At 42.1% G+C, this 21,371-nt stretch overlaps 1 protein-coding gene across 2 annotated transcripts in view; it reads left to right on the top strand.

The window, feature by feature from the left end:
• LOC139374763 (homeodomain-interacting protein kinase 3-like) overlaps window positions 1–21,371 on the top strand; it is a 48,771-nt gene that overhangs the window by 2,130 nt on the left and 25,270 nt on the right. For both annotated transcript variants that reach the window (XM_071115896.1, XM_071115905.1), the window contains exon 2: window positions 340–1,490. In XM_071115896.1, coding sequence (XP_070971997.1) covers window positions 799–1,490 — 692 coding nt within the window. In that variant the 5' untranslated portion in view covers window positions 340–798. The remainder of the gene's footprint in view (window positions 1–339; window positions 1,491–21,371) is intronic.

Below are 21,371 nucleotides of genomic sequence, written 5' to 3'. Positions count from 1 at the left end.
CTCTGCTTTTCCTGCCTGAGTGACAGGCAGCATAGCTCGCCTACAGAGTTATGCGTTCCCCCTCATTACGTTTAGTTTTGAGTTTTTTGCTGAATGCCCCAGTATAGCTTGCTATTGAACAAATAGCATGCCTGCCTTTCCCCCAATTTCTATCTGATCTAACTGAAATGTTTGAGTGCATCCTCATTAACATGCTTTGTTATCCTTCTCAATACAACTTCCACCAATCACCCACACAACAACAACGTGTCTGGCTAAATTGCATTTAACTCCCTAAAGATGAATTTACAGAAATGAAGTAGTTCAAGTAAACTAATCATTCCCCTTTCTCTCTTACAGGTATGACCTCACACGTTTTGGTCTACCCACCACACGTTTATCAAACCCAAACAAGTGCCTTTTGCAGTGTGAAGAAACCCACAGTTGAGCTCAATCGCTGTGTTTTTCATAGGAGGACCCTGCAGACCTATATAATTGGAGTAAACCTTGGCATTGCTAAGCCTACCAATATCCTCCTTTCAATTATCTTTGCCGGCAGCTACATCCCTGAAAGAAGTACACAGGGAGTTGCTCCAAAAAACGACCCCCCCCCCCTGTCAAGGCAAGGGTCCAGAGAAGCTGAGGCTGCAGGGGGACAGCAGTGTAGGTGCAGTCACCCTGGGTTTCGGGGACTGTGGCTAGAGAAGCAACAGTGAACAAGGTGAAGGAGGTAGTTCAAACCTCCACTGTGCTCTAATTGGACAGCTTCCTGCGATGTGGGCTGAACTGTAAGGGTGAGTGGAGAACAGTGGGAAAGCCATGCAGATAGTGGAGGACATTTCCATGATACCTGCCATGTTGCAAACTAATGTAGGGAACAAGAACACCATGGGGGGAGTGTCCCCCAAACAGAATGTTGGTGGGACTGGGGCTCGTAATGCGGCAGGGGATGGGGACTACCAGTTGGTGCAGCACGAGGTCTTGTGCTCCATGAAGAACACTTATGAGGTGCTGGAGTTCCTAGGTCGTGGCACCTTCGGACAGGTGGTGAAGTGTTGGAAGCGAGGCACAGGGGAGGTTGTGGCTATCAAGATCTTGAAGAACCACCCATCGTATGCAAGGCAGGGCCAGATTGAGGTGGGCATCCTTGCCCGTCTGAGTGGGGAGAACGCTGATGAGCACAACCTGGTGCGGGCATTCGAGTGCTTCCAGCACCGCAGCCACACTTGCCTGGTGTTTGAAATGCTGGAGCAAAACCTCTATGACTTTCTCAAGCAGAACAAGTTTAGCCCGCTGCCATTGAAGGTGATCAGACCGGTCTTACAGCAGGTGGCCACTGCGCTGAAGAAGCTCAAGAGCTTGGGCCTGATCCACGCTGACCTGAAGCCGGAGAACATTATGCTGGTGGACCCGGTGCGACAGCCTTACCGGGTGAAAGTGATCGACTTTGGCTCGGCCAGCCACGTGTCCAAAGCCGTGTGCTCCACGTACCTGCAGTCACGCTACTACAGGTAGGTCGGGCCTGCCCCTTAACTAATAGGGTCTTGTTCATGCCTTTATCTTGCTAGAAACACGTTTTAAAAGTTAACAGAATTCAGGACAACCCCAGTAAGGCTACTAAGTAAGCACTAACTAGTTTGAGATACAGGGGCAGCATTTCACAAGGGTTAGCATCTTTTCCAGATCTTTAAGGTATTTAGGCTATTATGTTATGTAATGTGAACAAATGGCCCTGTAATAATCTACAGGTTTTTGAGGGAGCTTGACAGCATGCAAACACTTCTTCTGCACTGCCTCTGTTAACCATCAGTCACACCCAAATGAGCCTGGATTACGTAACCTGCTGAAGGAACAGAAATGGTTACGTGCACGAGAATGCCTTATGTCTTGCATGTTTCTGGATGAGACAAATGGAACATTCTCAGGAAGTATAAGCCTTTTTGTCACTACCCTATGTATACACAGGCATAAGCTTCCACTTGAACAATTATGTGAAATGTTTAACCAGTGTTGCATAACATACAGCCGTGAGTGACCGCTTCCGTGTTATGGTGTAGAGCTTCTCAGAAACTGTCCTGGTCTGAGGTGCTTACAAGACCAGTTTCCTCTCATGCAAATATTTTAGATATTAAGGATTCTTTCTAGGCGCACTGGTGCTCCTAAAAAACATTTACAGGTGGCCGAGTAAAGTATTTAGGCACAAATGCAAGTAAAATGGTCGCACTACACAGCTCTGGCAGCCGAGGCTGCATGTAGCCAGAGAGGTCAGTCAGGCGGGGGCATGAATGTTGCGTGTAAATGTGCATTTAGAGACCGGAAATCAGGTGTTCGGACATTCCTCTGTTTAGTGTACAGCACATGGCACCCAGAAGTGTTTTTAGAACTCTGTATGCTTCATGGTATTGGGAACAACATCCACGTGTCTTTAAAAATGTATTTATTTATTTTATTTATTTATTTCACCTTTATTTGCGACCTGGCCAAGATAAAGCAAAGCGGTTCGACACATACGACACAGTTACACATGAAGTAAAACAAACATACAGTCAATAATACAGTATAAACAAGTCTATATACGATGTGAGCAAATGAGGTGAGATAAGGGAGGTAAAGGCAAAAAAAAGGCCATGGTGGCAAAGTAAATACAATATAGCAAGTAAAACACTGGAATGGTAGATTTGCAGTGGAAGAATGTGCAAAGTAGAAATAAAAATAATGGGGTGCAAAGGAGCAAAATAAATACAGTAGGGAAAGAGGTAGTTGTTTGGGCTAAATTATAGGTGGGCTATGTACAGGTGCAGTAATCTGTGAGCTGCTCTGACAGTTGGTGCTTAAAGCTAGTGAGGGAGATAAGTGTTTCCAGTTTCAGAGATTTTTGTAGTTCGTTCCAGTCATTGGCAGCAGAGAACTGGAAGGAGATGCGGCCAAAGAAAGAATTGGTTTTGGGGGTGACCAGAGAGATATACCTGCTGGAGCGCGTGCTACAGGTGGGTGATGCTATGGTGACAAAATATAATAATTTATAATATAATAATTTATCAATCCTACAAGCAATACAACAATCTTATTATTGTGGGAGATTATAACAGTTTTAAATACCTCAATGGACCGTAAAGGAAATCAAACTATCACTTAAGGAAATCACGAATGTCATGGATATACAGTTTAAGTCGGAAGTTTACATACACTTAGGTTGGAGTCATTAAAACACGTTTTTCAAACACTCCACAAATTTCTTGTTAACAAACTATAGTTTTGTCAAGTTGGTTAAGACATCTACTTTGTGCATGACACAAGTATTTTTTTCCAGCAATTGTTTACAGACAGATTATTTCACTCATAATTAACTGTATCACAATTCTAGTGGGTCAGAAGTTTACATACACTAAGTTGACTGTGCCTTTAAACAGCTTGGAAAATTCCATAAAATGATGTCATGGCTTTAGAAGCTTCTGATAGGCTAATTGACATAATTTGAGTCAATTGGAGGTGTGCCTGTGGATGTATTTCAAGGCCTACCTTCAAACTCATTGCCTGTTTGCTTGACATCATGGGAAAATCAAAAGAAATCAGCCAAGACCTCAGGAAAAAATTGTAGACCTTCACAAGTCAATTTCCAAACGCCTGAAGATATCACGTTCATCTGTACAAACAGTAGTACGCAAGTATAAACACCATTGGACCACACAGCCGTCATACCACTCAAGAAGGAGACGTGTTCTGTCTCCTAGAGATTAATATACTTTGGTGCAAAAAGTGCTGATCAACAGCAAAGGACCATGTGAAGATGCAGTAGAAAACGGGTACAAAAGTATCTATATCCACAGTAAAACGAGTCATATATCGACATAACCTGAAAGGCTGTTCAGCAAGGAAGAAGCCACTTCTCTAAAACCCCCAATAAAAAAGGCAGACTACGGTTTGAAACTGCTCGTGGAGACAAAGATCATACTTTTTGTAGAAATTCCTCTGGTCTGATGAAACAAAAATAGAACCGATTGGCCTTTAATGACCATCGTTATGCTTGGAGGAAAAAGGCAAGCCGAAGAACACCATCCCAACCGTGAAGCACCGGGGTGGCAGCATGTTGTGGGGATGCTTTGCTGCAGGGGGGACTGGTGCACTTCACAAAATAGTTGGCATCATGAGGAAAGGAGAAGTATGTGTACAGTCGTGGCCAAAAGTTTTGAGAATTACACATGAATTTTCACAAAGTTTGCTGCTTCACTGTCTTTAGATATTTGTCAGATGTTACTATGGAATACTGACGTATATTTACAAGCATTTCCTAAGTGTCAAAGGCTTTTATTGACAATTACATGAAGTTGATGCAAAGAGTCAATATGTGCAGTGTTGACCCTTCTTTTTCAAGACCTCTGCAATCTGCCCTGGCATGCTGTCAGTTAACTTCTGGGCCACACATGGTGGCAGCCCATTCTTGCATAATCGATGCTTGGAGTTTTTGTTTGTCTCTTGAGGATTGACCACAAGTTCTCAATGGGATTAAGGTCTTAGGAGTTTCCTGGCCATGGACTCAAAATATCAATGTTTTGTTCCCCGAGCCACTTAGTTATCACTTTTGCCTTATGGCAAGGTGCTCCATCATGCTGGAAAGGCATTGTTCTTCACCAAACTGTTCCCGGATGGTTGGGAGTAGTTGCCCTAAAAGGATGTGTTGGTACCATTCTTTATGGTTGTGTTCTTAGGCAAAATTTTGAGTGAGCCCACTCCCTTGGCTGAGAAACAACCCCACACATGAATGGTCTCAGGGTGCTTTACTGTTTGCATGACACAGGACTGATGGTAGTGCTCACCTTGTCTTCTCTGGACAAGCTTTTTTCCAGATGCCCCAAACAATCGGGAAAGGGGATTCATCAGAGAAAATGACTTACCCCAGTCCTCAGCAGTCCAATCCCTGTACCTTTTGCAGAATATCAGTCTGTCCCTGATGTTTTTCCTGGAGAGAAGTGGCTTCTTTGCTGCCCTTCTTGACACCAAGCCATCCTCCAAAAGTCTTTGCCTCACTGTGCGTGCAGATGCACTCATATCTGCCTGCTGCCATTCCTGAGCAAGCTCTGTACTGGTGGTGCCCCAATCCCGCAGCTGAATCAACTTTAGGAGACGGTCCTGGCACTTGCTGGACTTTCTTGGTCGCCCTGAAGCCTTCTTCACAACACTTGAACCACTCTCCTTGAAGTTCTTGATGTTGCCGATAAATGGTTGATTTAGGTGCAATCTTACTGGCAGCAATATCCTTGCCTGTGAAGCCCTTTTTGTGCAAAGCAATGATGACGGCACGTGTTTCCTTGCAGGTAACCATGATTGACAGAGGAAGAACAATGATTCCAAGCACCACCCTCCTTTTAAAGCTTCCAGTCTGTTATTTGAACTCAATCAGCATGACAGAGTGATCTCCAGCCTTGTCCTCGTCAACACTCACACCTGTGTTAACGAGAGAATCAGTTACATGATGTCAGCTGGTCCTTTTGTGACCGGGCTGAAACGTAGTGGAAATGTGTTTTTGGGATTCAGTTCATTTGCATGGCAAAGGGGGACTTTGCAATTAATTGCAATTCATCTGATCACTCTTCATAACATCCTGCAGTATATGCAAATTGCCATCATACAAACTGAGGCTGCAGACTTTGAAAATGTATATTTGTGTTATTCTCAACTTTTGGCCACGACTGTATATATTGAAGCAACATGTCAAGACATCCGTCAGGAAATTAAAGCTTGGTCGCAAATGGTTCTTCCAAAGTTGTGGCAAAATGGCTTAAGGACAAAGTCAAGGGATTGGAGGGGCCATCACAAAGCCCTGACTTCAATCCTATAGAAAATTTGTGAGCAGAACTGAAAAAGCGCGCGAGCAAGGAGGCCTACAAACCTGACTCGGTTACACCAGCTCTGTCAGGAGAAATGGGCCAAAATTCACCCAACTTATTGGGGGAAGCTTGTGGAAGGCTACCCAAAACATTTGACCCAAGTTAAACAATATAAAGGCAATGCTACCAAATACTAATTGGGTGTATGTAAACGTCTGACCCATCTGGGAATGTGATGAAAGAAATAAAAGCTGAAATTAATAATTCTCACTACTATTATTCTGACATTTCACATTCTTAAAATAAAGTGGTGATCCTAAGATAATTTTTACTCTGATTAAATGTCAGGAATTGTGAAACTGTGTTTAAATGGATTCGGCCAACACGGAACCCAAACTGTCTCGCGTGCACCATGCATACATTTATTTTGTCCCACTACACCAAACTTGATCACGACTTGCAGGTTCAAATATAAATATCTAGTACTTGCTAGCTAATTTGTCCTATTTAGCTAGCTTGCTGTTGCTAGTTAATTTGTCCTGGGATATAAACGGTAGGTTGTTATTTTATCTGAAATGCACAAGGTGCTCTACTGCGACAATTAATCCACAATTAATCCACACACAAAACGGTCAACTGAATCGTTTCTAGTAAAAATATTACATTTTCATGAAATCACAAGTGCAATATAACAAAACACAGCTTAGCTTGTTGTTGATCAACCTAGCGTGTCAGATTTCAATACAGCTTTTCAGCGAAAGCATAACAAGCGTTTTTATGTAAGAACATCTCTCTCAGTAAAACAAAATATTACAAACACTAGCAGCCAAGTAGATTGGTCACGAAAGTCAGAAAAGCAATAGATTAAATCGCTTACCTTTGATCTTCGGATGTTTGCACTCACGAGACTCACAGTTACACAATAAATGTTCCTTTTGTTCCATAAAGATTATTTTTATATCCAAAATACCTCCATTTGTTTGGCACGTTATGTTCAGTAATCCACAGGCTCGCGCGGTCATGACATCGCAGACGAAAATTCCAAATAGTATCCGTAATGTCCACAGAAAAATGTCAAGCGTTTATTTATAATCAATCCTCAGGTTGTTTTTAAAATATATAATCGATAATATATCAACCGGGACTGTCGCTTTTTCAATAGGAGAGGGAGAGACAATGGCTGCCCCACTCTGCGCAAGCAAAACTCTGCGAACACCCAGCTATCCACTGACGCAATGCTATCTTTCTCGCTAATTTTTCAAAATAAAAGCCTGAAACTATGTCTAAAGACAGACACCTTGAGGAAGCCATAGGAAAAGGAATCTGGTTGATATCCCTTTAAATGGAGGCAAGGCATCCAATGGAACAGAGCTTTCAGGAAAAACAGCACTTCCTGGTTTGACTTTCCTCAGGTTTTCGCCTGCAATATCAGTTCTCTTATAGTCACAGACAATATTTTGACAGTTTTGGAAACTTTGAGTGTTTTCTATCACAATTATATGCATATTCTAGTTTCTGGGCCTGAGAAATAGGCTGTTTCAAATGGGTACGTTTTTTAGCCAAAAATGAAAATCCTGCCCCCTACACTCAAGAAGTTAAGAACACATTCTTATTTTCAACGACGGCCTAGGAACGGTGGGTTAACTGCCTTGTTCAGGAGCAGAACGACAGATTTTTACCTTCTCAGCTCTGGGATTCAATCTCGCAACCTTACGGTTAACTAGTCCAACGCTCTAACCACCAACCAGAAATAGCTCCGTTTTGTTCATCACGTTTGGCTAAGAAAAAAAAAACGAAAATGCAGTCAACACAACGCCAAACTTTTTTCCAAATTAGCTCAAACATGGCAAACGTTGTTTAGAATCAATCCTCAAGGTGTTTTTCACAATTCTATTAGATGAAAAATCATTCCTGGCAGTCGTTTTCTCATCAGAGGCAAACGGAAAAATACTGCAGCTGGAGATTACGCAATAATTGCGACGGAGGACACCAAGCGACCACCTGGTAGATGTAGTCTCTTATGGTCAATCTTCCAATGATATGCCTACAAATATGTCACAATGCTGCAGACACCTTGGGGAAAACGTGGAAAAGGTAAGCTGACTCCTAGCTCCTCCACAGCCATATAAGGAGTCATTGCCATGAGGCGGTTTAAAAAAATGCGGCACTTCCTGATTGTATTTTTATCTGGGTTTTTTCTGTAACATCAGTTCTGTGGCACTCACAGACAATATCTTTGCAGTTTTGGAAACATCAGAGTGTTTTCTTTCCAAAGCTGTCAATTATATGCATAGTCAAGCATCTTTTCGTGACAAAATATCTTGTTTAAAACGGGAACGTTTTTCATCCAAAAATTAAAACAGCGCCCCCTAGTTATAAAAGGTTAACCTGTCTGGGAACGGAACCCTGTTCCGCTAGCGGTACCCCTCGCCAACAGCCAATGAAATTGCAGGGCGCCAAATTCAATCAACAGAAATCTCATAAATCAAATTTCTCAAACACAAGTATTAGGCACCATTTTAAAGATACAATTAACGTTAATCCAGCCACAGTGTCTGATTTCAAAAAGGCTTTACAGCGAAAGCTCCACAAACGATTGTTAGGTCACCACCAAGTCACAGAAAAACACAGCCATTTTTCCAGCCAAAGAGAGGAGTCTCAAAAAGCAGAAATATAGATAGAATTCATCACTAACCTTTGATAATCTTCACATGTATGTTTTGTTCGATAAAGTGAATATTTATATCCAAAAATCAAATTTTACATTGGCGTTATGTTCAGTAGTTCCAAAACATGCAGTGATTTTGCAGAGCCACATCAATTCACAGAAATACTCATAATAAACATTGATAATAGATACAACTATTATACATGGAACTTCTCCTTAATGCAACCGCTGTGTCAGATTTCAAAATTTTACGGAAAAAGCAAAACGTGCAGTAATCTGCGTACGGTGCTCAGACACACAAACAAGCCATGCAGATACCCGCCATGTTGTGGAGTCAACAGAAGTCAGAAATAGCATTATAAATATTCACTTTGATGATCTTCATCAGAATGTACTCCCAGGAATCCCAGTTCTACAATAAATGTTTGTTTTGTTTGATAAAGTCCATCATTTATGTCCAAATACCTCCTTTTTGTTCTCGCGTTTAGTACACATCCAAACTCAGGAGGCGCGGGCAAGTCCAGGCGAAAGTTCAGACGTAAAGTCATATTGCAGTTCGTAGAAACATGTCAAACGAAGTATAGAATCAATCTTTAGGATGTTTTTATCATAAATCTTCAATAATGTTTCAACCTAACAGTTCCTTTGTCTGTAGAAATGCAATGGAATGCAGCTAACTCTCATCGGAGCGAGCGAGACTGAGCTCATGGCACTCTGCCAGACACCTGACTCAATCAGCTCTCAATCCCCCCTCCTTCACAGTAGAAGTCTCAAACAAGGTTCTATTGACTGTTGACATCTATTGGAAGCTTTAGGAAGTGCATATGACCCCATAGACACTGTATATTCGATAGGCAATGACTTGAAAAACTACAAACCTCAGATTTCCCACTTCCTGGTTGGATTTTTCTCAGGTTTTTGCCTGCCATATGAGTTCTGTTATACTCTGACATCATTCAGTTTTAGAAACTTCAGAGTGTTTTCTATCCAAATCTGCTAATTATACGCCTATTCTAGCTTTTAGGCCTGAGTAGCAGGCAGTTTACTCTGGGCACCTTATTCATCCAAGCTACTCAATACTGCCCCCCAGTCCCAAAGAAGTTGAGGCAGGCAAACTTAAATCAGTTTTACCAAATTTTTACCAGCATGTCACATGTGCAACCAGGGGGGGGGGGGAAATCCTAGACCTCCTTTACTCCACACACACCAATGAATACAAAGCTCTCCCCCGCCCTCCATTTGGCAAATCCGAACTTAATTCAATTTTCCTGATTCCTGCTTACAAGCAAAAACTAAAGCAGGACGTACCAGTGACTCGCTCAATAAGGAAGTGGTCAGATGACATGGATGCTACATTACAGCACTGTTTTGTTAGCACAGACTGAAATATGTTCCGGGATTCATCCAATGGTATTGAGGAATACACCACCTCAGTCATCGGCTTCATCAATAAGTGCATCGATGACGTCGTCCCCACAGTGACACTACGTACATATCCCAACCAGAAGCCATGGATTACAGGCAACATCTGCATCGAGCTAAAGGCTAGAACTGCCGCTTTCAAGGAGCGGGAGACTAATCCTGCCGCTTATAAGGAATCCCTTTTGCCATCAGATGAACCATCAAACAAGCAAAGCGTCAATACAGAATTAAGATTTCATCCTACTACACCGGATGTGACAGGGCTTGAAAACTATTACGGACTACAAAGGGAAACCCAGACGCGAGCCTACCAGATGAGCTAAATGCCTTTTATGCTCGCTTCGAGGCAAGCAACACTGAAGCATGGATGTAAGCACCAGCTGTTCTGGATGACTGTGTGATAACGCTCTCGTTAGCTGATGTGAGCAAGACCTTTAACCTTTTGTGACTAGGGGGCAGTATTTTCATTTTTGGAAAAATAACGTTCCCGTAGTAAACGGAATATTTTGTCAGGACAAGATGCTAGAATATGCATATAATTTACAGCTTAGGATAGAAAACACTAAAGTTTCCAAAACTGTAAAAATATTGTCTGTGAGTATAACAGAACTGATATTGCAGGCGAAAGCCTGAGAAAAATCCAATCCGGAAGTGACTCATGTTTTGAATGCCCTGCGTTCCAATGCGTCCCTATTGAGCAGTGAATGGGCTATCAACCAGATTACTTTTTCTCCGTATTCCCCAAGGTGTCTACAGCATTGTGACGTAGTTTTAAGCATTTATGTTGAAGAATACCCATACTACATTGCGCAAGTGGTCACCTGATGGCTTTCAGAGTGATTCTCGCGTAAAATACAGAGGTAGCCATTATTCCAATCGGTCCTACTGAAAAACCAATTGTCCCGGTGGATATATTATCGAATAGATATTTGAAAAACACCTTGAGGATTGATTATAAACAACGTTTGCCATGTTTCTGTCGATATTATGGAGCTTATTTGGAATATTTTTCGGCGTTTTCGTGATTGCAATTTCCGGGCGATTTCTCAGCCAAACGTGAAGAACAAACGGAGCTATTTCGCCAACAAAAATATTATTTTGGAAAAAAGGAACATTGGCTATCTAACTGGGAGTCTCGTGAGTGAAAACATCCGAAGCTCATCAAAGGTAAATAATTTAATTGGATTGCTTTTCTGATTTCCGTGACCAAGTTACCTGCTGCTAGCTGGACAAAATGCTATGCTAGGCTATCGATAAACTTACACATATACTTGTCTAGCTTTGGCTCTAAAGCATATTTTGAAAATCTGAGATGACAGGGTGATTTAACAAAAGGCTAAGCTGTGTCTCAATATATTTTACTTGTGATTTTCATGAATAGGAATATTTTCTAGGAATATTTATGTCCGTTGCGTTATGCTAATTAGTGTCAGTCGATGATTACGCTCCCGGACCCGGGATGGGGAGTCACTAGAGGTTAAACAGGTCGACATTCACAAAGCCGCTGGGCCAGACGGATTACCAGGATGTGTACTCAAAGCATGTGCGCACCAACTGGGAAGTGTCTTCACTGACATTTTCAACCTCTCCCTGACCAAGTCTGTAATACCTACATGTTTCAAGCAGACCATCATAGTCCCTGTGCCCAAGGAAGCGAAGGTAACCTGCCTAAATGATTACCGCCCCGTGGCACTCATGTCGGTAGCCATGAAGTGCTTTGAAAGGCTGGTCATGGCTCACATCAACAGCATCCTCCCGGACACCCTAGACCCACTCCAATTTGCGTAACGCCCCAACAGATCCACAGATGACGCAATCTCAATGGTACTCCACACTGCCCTTTCCCACCTGGACAAAAGGAACACCTATGTGAGAATGCTATTCATTGACTACAGCTCAGCATTCAACACCATAGTGCCCTCAAAGCTCATCAGTAAGCCAAGGACCCTGGCACTAAACACCTCCCTCTGCAACTGTATCCTGGACTTCCTGACGGGCTGCCCCCAGCTGGTAAGGGTAGGCAACAACACATCTGCCACACTGATCCTCAACACTGGGGCCCCTCAGGGGTGTGTACTTAGTCCCCTCCTGTATTCCCTGTTCACCCACGACTGCGTGGCCAAACACGACTCCAACGCCACCATTTAAGTTTGCTGACGACACAACAGTGGTAGGCCTGATCACCGACAATGATGAGATGGCCTATAGGGAGGTCAGAGACCTGGCAGTGTGGTGCCAGGACAACAACCTCTCCCTCAATGTGAGCAAGACAAAAGAGCTGATCGTGGACTGCAGGAATAGGTGGGCCGAACAGGCCCCTCATCGATTGGGTTGTAGTGGAGCAGATTGAGAGCTTCAAGTTTCTTGGCATCCACATCACCAACGAACTATCATGGTCCGAACATACCAAGACGGTTGTGAAGAGGGTGCGACAAAACCTTTTCCCTCGCAGGAGACTGAAAATATTTGTCATGGGCCCCCAGATCCTCAAAAGGTTCTACAGCTGCACCCTTGAGAGCATCCTGACCGGTTGCATCACAGTCTTGTATGGCAACTGCTCGGCATCTGACTGTAAGGCGCTACAGAGGGTAGTGCAAACGGCCCAGTACATCAAGCTTCCTGCCATCCAGGACCTATATACTAGGTGGTGTCAGAGGAAGGCCCATAATATTGTCAGAGACTCCAGTCACCCGAGTTATTGACTGTTTTCTCTTCTACCACACCACAAGTTTCATGAGGGATTTTACCTCTTTCATGGTGTTTCTTATTGGTGACTAAAGCTTTTATCTACTAGGCCTAAATGTAGTCAAACTGCTTTGTGAATCCAATCAAGTGTGCAGCCCATGACTATTACTGTTAGATTAGATCAGAAATGTGTTCAAATTATACTGCTGCCTGTGACATGTATTTTAGGCCTTATTGTTTTATAGGTTTTACATGTAAAGTGATTTTTCTGAAGAACCATACTTTGCCTAAAAGCTCTGTTTTTTCAAAGTCACTACCCTGACTTTTGTCTCTACTCTCAATTGTTGTTCCTGCTGTGTACAGGCTGCTTCACTTCGCCTGCCGTAAAGCTTACCTATATTCCTGGCATGTTTCTAAACTTATGGTAACCCCGGTTCTGACATCAATGATTGTTAATCCAAGGACTGCAGGAAAATCCTGGTTTTAAGAGCTTGGCTGGCTGGGCTGATGGGACAGTGGATGAGCAGTGCTCTCTCAGCTGGAACAGAAAACAATATTCAAATTTTTGCGTCAAAGGCTTACCCATGCTAAACGTGTTTTTAGTATGGCTTAGAGCACGTCTCAACCAATCACAATGCTTTTTTTGACCAACCCGTTGTAGAATTTCTCCCTTTTAAATGTGGTAAATACCATAAACACACAGACACGATCAAGAACAATTATTAGAGGGAAAACACAGGAACAGATTTCCTAAAGTAAATTATTTTCTAGCTGACGTCCTGGTGACTTGTCTTTTTTTTAAACAAAAAAAGTAAAACTTCCCAGTTGTATCTATTGTATCTATTGTATCTATCTTTTGTTGTTGCATTAGTAAAACCATAAGGGTGGCATATATTTCAAAATATATAGTGCGAACGGCCCAGTACATCAAGGTATACAATTATTATATTTTAAAATCTATTTTTGGGCTTAGTTGTGGTCAATTTGCATTGTACAAATGTATTATTTATCTTCCAACGATCTACTGTAGTTGCCTACCCTTGTTATTGATTGCCCTCAGTTTGTTAGATTGACCACGATGGAGATCCTAGTGAAGAGCGGGCTTTATTCATAGTCATGCCCGTATGCTGGGTTGTCATGACAAAGCACACTTTGGTAGGGTATTTACAAAGTAATGCCCTTACGAAGATGACCTGTGTTTTCCTTTCTCCAACATTTTAAAGCTAGATTTATATTGCCAAGTTTGAACGACAGTTCCAGCATCCATCCGACGCACGGTCACACTGCTCCTAACTCTAATTCACATATGAGACCATACCTGTTAGATGTTAACTAGCTTACAGGTTTGCACTCTCCTTTCCTTTCTTCAACTATGGTTTGAGGTACATTACAGTTTGGATGAAGGAGTGTGTAAGAGATGAAGCATGATCCACTGCTGCTAGAAATAGCCCTCTGGTGTTGGACAGTGTTGTCTGACTCCCGTAGATGGTGAGCTGCTGGCAGGGGCCTCAGTAAAACATGCCATAAGTTTATCCCTGTGAGGTCACTGTCTCTTCTGGCTGATTTCAGATCAGTTTCTAGATTAAATGTTCCAGGCCACACTTCTTTTTTTTGTGTGGGTGTTTTTGTTCTCTTAAAAGTAGAATAATTTGCCTGTCACCTGACCTTTGAGGAATTTAGTCACTGGGTGTGTTTTCACTGCCCTGCTTTTCAGGTTTGGATGTTCTTTGGGCATGTGTGCTCTTGATCAGTTCCCACATGTAGTGAAAGTTCTTATGAGAAAATAAAATGTAACCCATTGAGATGGGAGAAAATGGAAACAATTGCATACAAATATGGATACATTTCCTAATTTAGGTCTAATCATGAACACTGGTAACATGTACATATTTTCAAACTATATATTTGTATGAGCTGATCAGTCTTCTCCTTGTATGAGCTGAAAGTTTAGAGGGACGGCCAGGTCTTGGTAGATTTTCAGTGGTCTGATACTCCTTCCATTTCAATATTATCGCTTGCACAGTGCTCCTTGGGATGTTTAAAGCTTGGGAAATCTTTTTGTATCCAAATCCGGCTTTAAACTTCTTCACAACAGTATCTCGGACCTGCCTGGTGTGTTCCTTGTTCTTCATGATGCTCTCTGCGCTTTTGACGGACCTCTGAGACTATCACAGTGCAGGTGCATTGATACGGAGACTTGATTACACACAGGTGGATTGTATTTATCATCATTAGTCATTTAGGTCAACATTGGATCATTCAGAGATCCTCACTGAACTTCTGGAGAGAGTTTGCTGCACTGAAAGTGAAGGGGCTGAATAATTTTGCACGCCCAATTTTTCAGTTTTTGATTTGTTAAAAAAGTTTGAAATATCCAATAAATGTCGTTCCACTTCATGATTGTGTCCCACTTGTTGTTGATTCTTCACAAAAAAATACAGTTTTATATCTTTATGTTTGAAGCCTGAAATCTGGCAAAAGGTCGCAAAGTTCAAGGGGGCCGAATACTTTCGCAAGACACTGTATATGCCACCCCTATGGTTTTACTAATGCAACAACAACAACAGGCCTGACCCTATATAGATACAACACAACTGGGAAGTTTTTTACTTTTTTTTGTAAAAAAAAAAAAGACAAGTCACCAGGACGTCAGCTAGAAAATAATTTACTTTAGGAAATCTGATCCTGTGTTTTCCCTCTAATAATTGTTCTTGATCGTGTCTGTGTAATCAAGGTATAAAATGATTATATTTGAACATCTATTTTTGGGCTTAGTTGTGGTCAATTTGCAGTGTACAAATGTATTATAATTATCTTCCAACCATCTACTGTAGTTGCCTACGCTTGCAGTAGGAACATTATAATGTCATATTTACAGATATCCTAAAGGTAATGCAGGGTTTGCTCATCAAACCATTCTCTTGTGAGATTTAAGTTTTGAATTGTGTGGTTAGGATTTGGGTTAGGTGTGGTGTTTTTAGCATACGTTCCCTTTTGGATGTAGCGGTGGTTGCCTGTGTTCCTCCTGAGGTGCTTATTCCTATAATGCCTCAGAGTAAATGGAGCACTGTACTCTTTGAATAATTCAGCCGGCAGCTCAGGTGTGTGTGTTGATTAGGTTTCCTGGACAAGAGGAGAGGTCTGGAGTTACACAGCCCAAAAGTTTCCCTCCGTGCAAGGATCTAAAGCAGCAGGCTATAACAGGCATCGTAGTGTACGTTCTGTTAAATTCAGGCGAGTAGGTTTTCTTTGTCCTTTTTTTTTTTTTTTTGTAGTGCATGGCGCTTGTAACTCCGGGGCAGTAGGTTTGATTGCTGGGACCACCCATAAAATAGGCACGCATGACTAAGGCTGTGTCTACACTTGACATGCAGCTTTTGTATTCTGAACACATCATGCGTCTACAGTATTCAGAGCCCCTCTTTCCACATTTTGTTACTTTACAGCCTTGTTCTACAACTGATTAAGTGTCCCCCCCCTATCTAAATACAATACCTCATAATGACAAAGCAAAATCAGGTTTCATATAAATTGTTTTTAATTTTTATATAATAATATCTCATATTTACATAAGTATTCAAACCCTTTACTCAGTACTTTGTTGAAACACCTTTGGCCGCGATTACAGCCTCGAGTCTTCTTGGGTTTGACGCTACAAGCTTGGCACACCTGTATTTTGGGAGTTTCTCCCATTCTTCTCTGCAGATCCTCTTAAGCTCTGTCAGGTTGGATGGGGAGCGTCGCTGCACAGCTATTTTCAGCTCTCTCCAGAGATATTCAAAGCCAGGCTCTGGCTGGGCCACTCAAAGACTTGTCCCGAAGCCACTTCTGCGTTGTCTTGGCTGTGTGCTTAGGGTCGTTGTCATGTTGGAAGGTGAACCTTCGCTCCAGTCTGAGGTCCTGAGCGCAGGTTTTCATCAAGGATCTCTCTGTACTTTGCTCTGTTCATCTTTCCCTCGATCCTGACTGGTCTCCCAGTCCCTGCTGATGAAAAAACATCCCCACAGCATGATGCTGCCACCACCATGCTTCACCGTAGGGATGGTGCTAGGATTCCTCCAGATGTGACTTTTGGCATTCATGCCAAAGAATTCAATCAGGGTTTCATCAGGACAGAGAATTGTGTTTCTCATGGTCTGAGTCATTTGGGCTATTAGGTACCTTTTGGCAAACTCCAAGCTGGCTGTCATGTGCCTTCTACTAAGGAGAGATTTCCATCTGGCCATAAAGGCCTGATTGGTGGAATACTGCAGAGATGGTTGTCCTTCTGGAAGGTTCTCCCATCTCCACAGCAGAACTTTGGAGCTCTGTCAGAGTGACCATCGGGTTCTTCGATTGCTCAAGGCCCTTCTCCCCCGATTTCTCAGTTTGGCCAGCTCGAGGAAGTCTTGGTGGTTCCAAACTTCTTCCATTAACCTCTAGCGTCGCGCAAACCCGTATACGGGAGCGTAATCATAGCCTCAAGCTCATTACCATAACGCAATGTTAACTATTCATGAAAATCGCAAATGAAATTAAAGAAATATATCGACTCACAAGCTTAGCCTTTTGTTAACAACACTGTCATCTCAGATTTTCAAAATATGCTTTTCAACCATAGCTACACAAGCATTTGTGTAAGAGTATTGATAGCTAGCATAGCATTAAGCCTAGCATTCAGCAGGCAACATTTTCACAAAAACAAGAAAAGCATTCAAATAAAATAATTTACCTTCGAAGTTCTTCAGATGTTTTCAATGAGGAGACTCTCAGTTAGATAGCAAATGTTTTTTCCAAAAATATTATTTGTGTAGGAGAAATCGCTCCGTTTTGTTTTGTTTGTTTGGCTAAGAAAAAAACCCGAAAATTCAGTCATTACAACGCCAAACTTTTTTCAAAATTAACTTAATATCGACAAACATGGCAAACGTTGTTTAGAACCAATCCTCAAGGTGTTTTCACATATCTATTCAATGATAAATCATTTGTGGCAGTTGGGTTTCTCCTCGGAAGCAAACAGAAAAATACATACAGCTGGAGATTACGCAATAATTGCGACGGAGGACACCAAGCGGCACCTGGTATATGTAGTGTAAAATGGTCAATCTTCCAATGATATGCCTACAAATACGTCACAATGCTGTCGACACTATGGGGAAACAACAAAGTCTAAGCTCATTCGTGACCCATACACAGCCATATAAGGACTCATTGAAACACAGCGCCTTCAAAATCTGGGGGTACTTCCTGTTTGAAATTTCATCTTGGTTTCGCCTGTAGCATCAGTTCTGTGGCACTCACAGACAATATCTTTGCAGATTTGGAAACGTCAGAGTGTTTTCTTTCCAAAGCTGTCAATTATATGCATAGTCGAGCATCTTTTCGTGACAAAATATCGCGCTTAAAACGGGAACGTTTTTTTATCCAAAAATGAAGAGCGCCCCACTAAGCCCTGGCTCAAAGAAGTTAAAGAATGATGGAGGCCACTGTGTTCTTGGAGCTTCAATGCTGCATAAATGTTTTGGTATCTTTCCCCAGATCTGTGCCTCGACACAATCCTGTCTCTGAGCTCTACGGACAATTTATTCTACCTCATGGCTTGGTTTATGCTTTGACATGCACTGTCAACTGTGGGAACTTTTATATAGAATGGTATATGCCTTTTCAAATCATGTCCAATCAATTGAATTTACCGCAGGTGGACTCCGATAAAGTTGAAGAAACTTCTCAAGGATGATCAATGGAAAAAGGATGCATCCTAGCTCAATTTCGAGTCTCATAGCAAAGGTTCTGAATACTTAAGTAAATAAGGTATTTCTGTATTTTTTGTATACATTTGTCTAAATGTCTAAATCTGTTCGCTTTGTCATTATTTTAGAATAAGGCTAACAAAATGTGGAAAAGTCAACGGGTCTGAATACTTTTGGAATGCATTGTACATTCAAATGTCTACCGTGTCCTGTTTCTCTTTTCTTGTGCTATATTCAAATGCCTGTATGCATTTTGCAAATGGTGGAACAGGCTAAGTCTGATGTCAGTAGCCAACTACTGTAGCTAACTAGCCAGCTAATCTCTGTATCTATTGTTAGTGTTCAAAAACTGGAGAGTTGAGACCGAATCACGGACGCTGGACAGAGTGGATTTCAGTTGTAACAAAAGACAGTTTTAATGAGTCAGAGATATCTTGTCCCGCAGTTTTACGTGCACGGACCTAGTTCACATAACTCGGCAAGGAGCCAGGTGAAAAAGAGGCCTATACAACGGTTACATTCATTTTTATACATAGAATAAAGTAGGTGGAGTCTTGTCGTTTCGGTCTTCTTGACTGGTCGGAGGGTTGGAGGCGGGCCTTGCTCTAGCCAGAGCAGAAGCCCCATTGGTGCACAGCAGAGCCTTATCCTGAGCATCCGACCAATAGAGGGGGTCAGTCTTGTGGCTGGGTGTATGTGTTCTTACGACGGACTGTCTTTGTTTATATGAGCTATGTGTATGAATACTTATATAACACTATCCAGCTAGCTAGCAAAGCTAATGGGATTGCAAACTGGCTAGCATTTATGAAGCCAGCAAACACGTTCCTAACCTGCTAGCATTCATTATTATAATATTTTTGAGCGCAAGGCTATTTTTGGATGGTAGATTTGTGGTCCAGCCCACAGGGCTGTCAAATGCACGGTTTGCTGTGTCCGTGATGTTATTTTACAGCTGTTGTTGTTAGCAGTGCACTAAGCCCTGGCCCACTGAGGTTAGTGAGCAGGATATGAGCTGTGTACTTTTGGAGTGTTACGTCCTGCCCATTTAAGTAAGGCTGGCACAATTACAGTATAATCATGTAACGTGATTATGGATGAAGGACAGTCACGAAAATAAAATAACCGTTCTTATTTAAATAATTCCAGTTTTTTGTGTATGGAACGAACCGCTGACTGAAGACAGGGCGGCTGGGCATTTGTGTGGTTAAGACCGTTTCCGCAGTTACATGGCCACTTTACAACATGATGAAACTTTGCTCATTTTTGAAACAACAAGGTGTTGTAGAAAACTAGTCATGTTGCCTAGGCAACACCCCCCTCCCTGCAGCAGCAGCAGCACATGCAGTCCGGAGTGGAGGAGAAGAGAAAATATGGGTTTACCTTTTTTTTTCATGTATGTTATAATGCCATTTGTCTGAACAAAAACGGTCATCCATAATTCCATTACGGTCACAGCCCTGCCATTAAGCTAATGCTGTGTATCATGTACTTATGCACTCATTCCTGATGGTGAACCACTTTTAATCTGCCGCTTCACTGCTAAGGCCTCCTGGAGGACTACCACAAGGGGCATCACTGCTCAGTCTCTCTTTTTTGTTTGATATGACAAAAATATCTTTGTCATGTTAGTGAAAAGGTAAACTGATTAATTTTGGCCAACGTCTACTATTGGCTTTGTATCGGCTCCTAGATCATATCTTGATAATGCTGTATCTGAAATAAAATGCACCCCACACCATATTGTGAAATACAATTGATTCCTTTTATTTCCATGACTTTGGAGTTGTGTAACAGTTAGTCTAATTAGCTGTCAGTGGTGCTAGCCTGTTAGAACAAAGCTGAAACGCCAAGAAAAATGATATTTACAGGGGAGTGCATAACGGGCCACTCACATTTGCGAGTGCAGAGAGATGAAGCCCAGGTCTCTTTTATGCCTGAATGGATCGTGTGTGCTTTCCACATAACCAGCTTCTTGTGCCTGCTCAGAAAACCTTGCTGTTGCCTCTGGAGGATTCCTCCCAAATGATGGAATACTTCTGTCCTGTCGTCTAGCCGTTTCTGCATTTCTAGTTTAGACCTTGGAGAATCGTATTGTACCATGTGCCTTTTTCATTGATAAGACACAGATTTCTTACATCATGCTTATTGGTCTAGTGCTGATAGCTGTGATATAGGCCTATTGGTGCAGTTTTTCTAATCTAGGCCTAATGCTATTCTTGAACTGGAAAGCTAGGCTAAATTCTATTGGCTATGAAACTAGTCAACAATGTTTTCTTGCTTCGAGCCAGATGGTAAAATGTTGATAGTCCAGTCCTCAATTCTGCATTGTTAACCAGGAGGCACTGGTGTCTGTCTTATTGCCAAGTATCCTATAGGGTACTAGGGATATGGGTTCTGTACCATTTTGTAGTATTTTTAAAGCCATAAGCTTCCTAGAAAAACACATTCGGGGCAGTCTTCTTTGGGTACATAGATGCCTTGTGAAATGCTTGCATGCAGGCCTAGGCAGGATCAGTGTGGGTGCTGCTAGACAAAATGATAGGCCTAGCATTCACCAGAGAGATTTGCCTTTGCCACAGTAAAACTGAAATCCCTCACCATTATGCAACAGCACTGTTTTTCTTTCTCCTCCTCCCTCTGGTTCACAAAGCTCATTTGAATTTCTGCAGCTCATGCTCTCTCATGGCATACTTGATTGGCCTTAAACATGTGCTGTTTTAGGTTGGACCTCATTCCATAGATCCAGGAATTTGAATGCTGCATCCTTAAAATCTGTACATTCTGTACTTGTACTTCATGTTTGCAGTTTGTTGGCCATTTTGTTTTTACTTTAGCTCCAGTAAATTTTAAAACGTTCAGGGTATAATGTTTTACCACTTTCCCATGTGCCTACTAAACACTTCATTTGATTTCAATGCAAACTGTGCTTTTCATGACCTAGGTTTTGGTTCGTATCTAATCCACGGCCTGCATACATATTTCTTCGGATCTTATGTCAACAGATCTCAGAACTGTGGGATAACAAGCTGCCTCCGATGACCTAATCATGGGTTCAGCCTC

Source organism: Oncorhynchus clarkii, chromosome 2 (genome assembly GCF_045791955.1).
Source record: "Oncorhynchus clarkii lewisi isolate Uvic-CL-2024 chromosome 2, UVic_Ocla_1.0, whole genome shotgun sequence".
NCBI lineage: Eukaryota > Metazoa > Chordata > Actinopteri > Salmoniformes > Salmonidae > Oncorhynchus > Oncorhynchus clarkii.
Note: the sequence above shows the minus strand (reverse complement) of the source record. Positions and strands in the feature narration are given on the sequence as shown.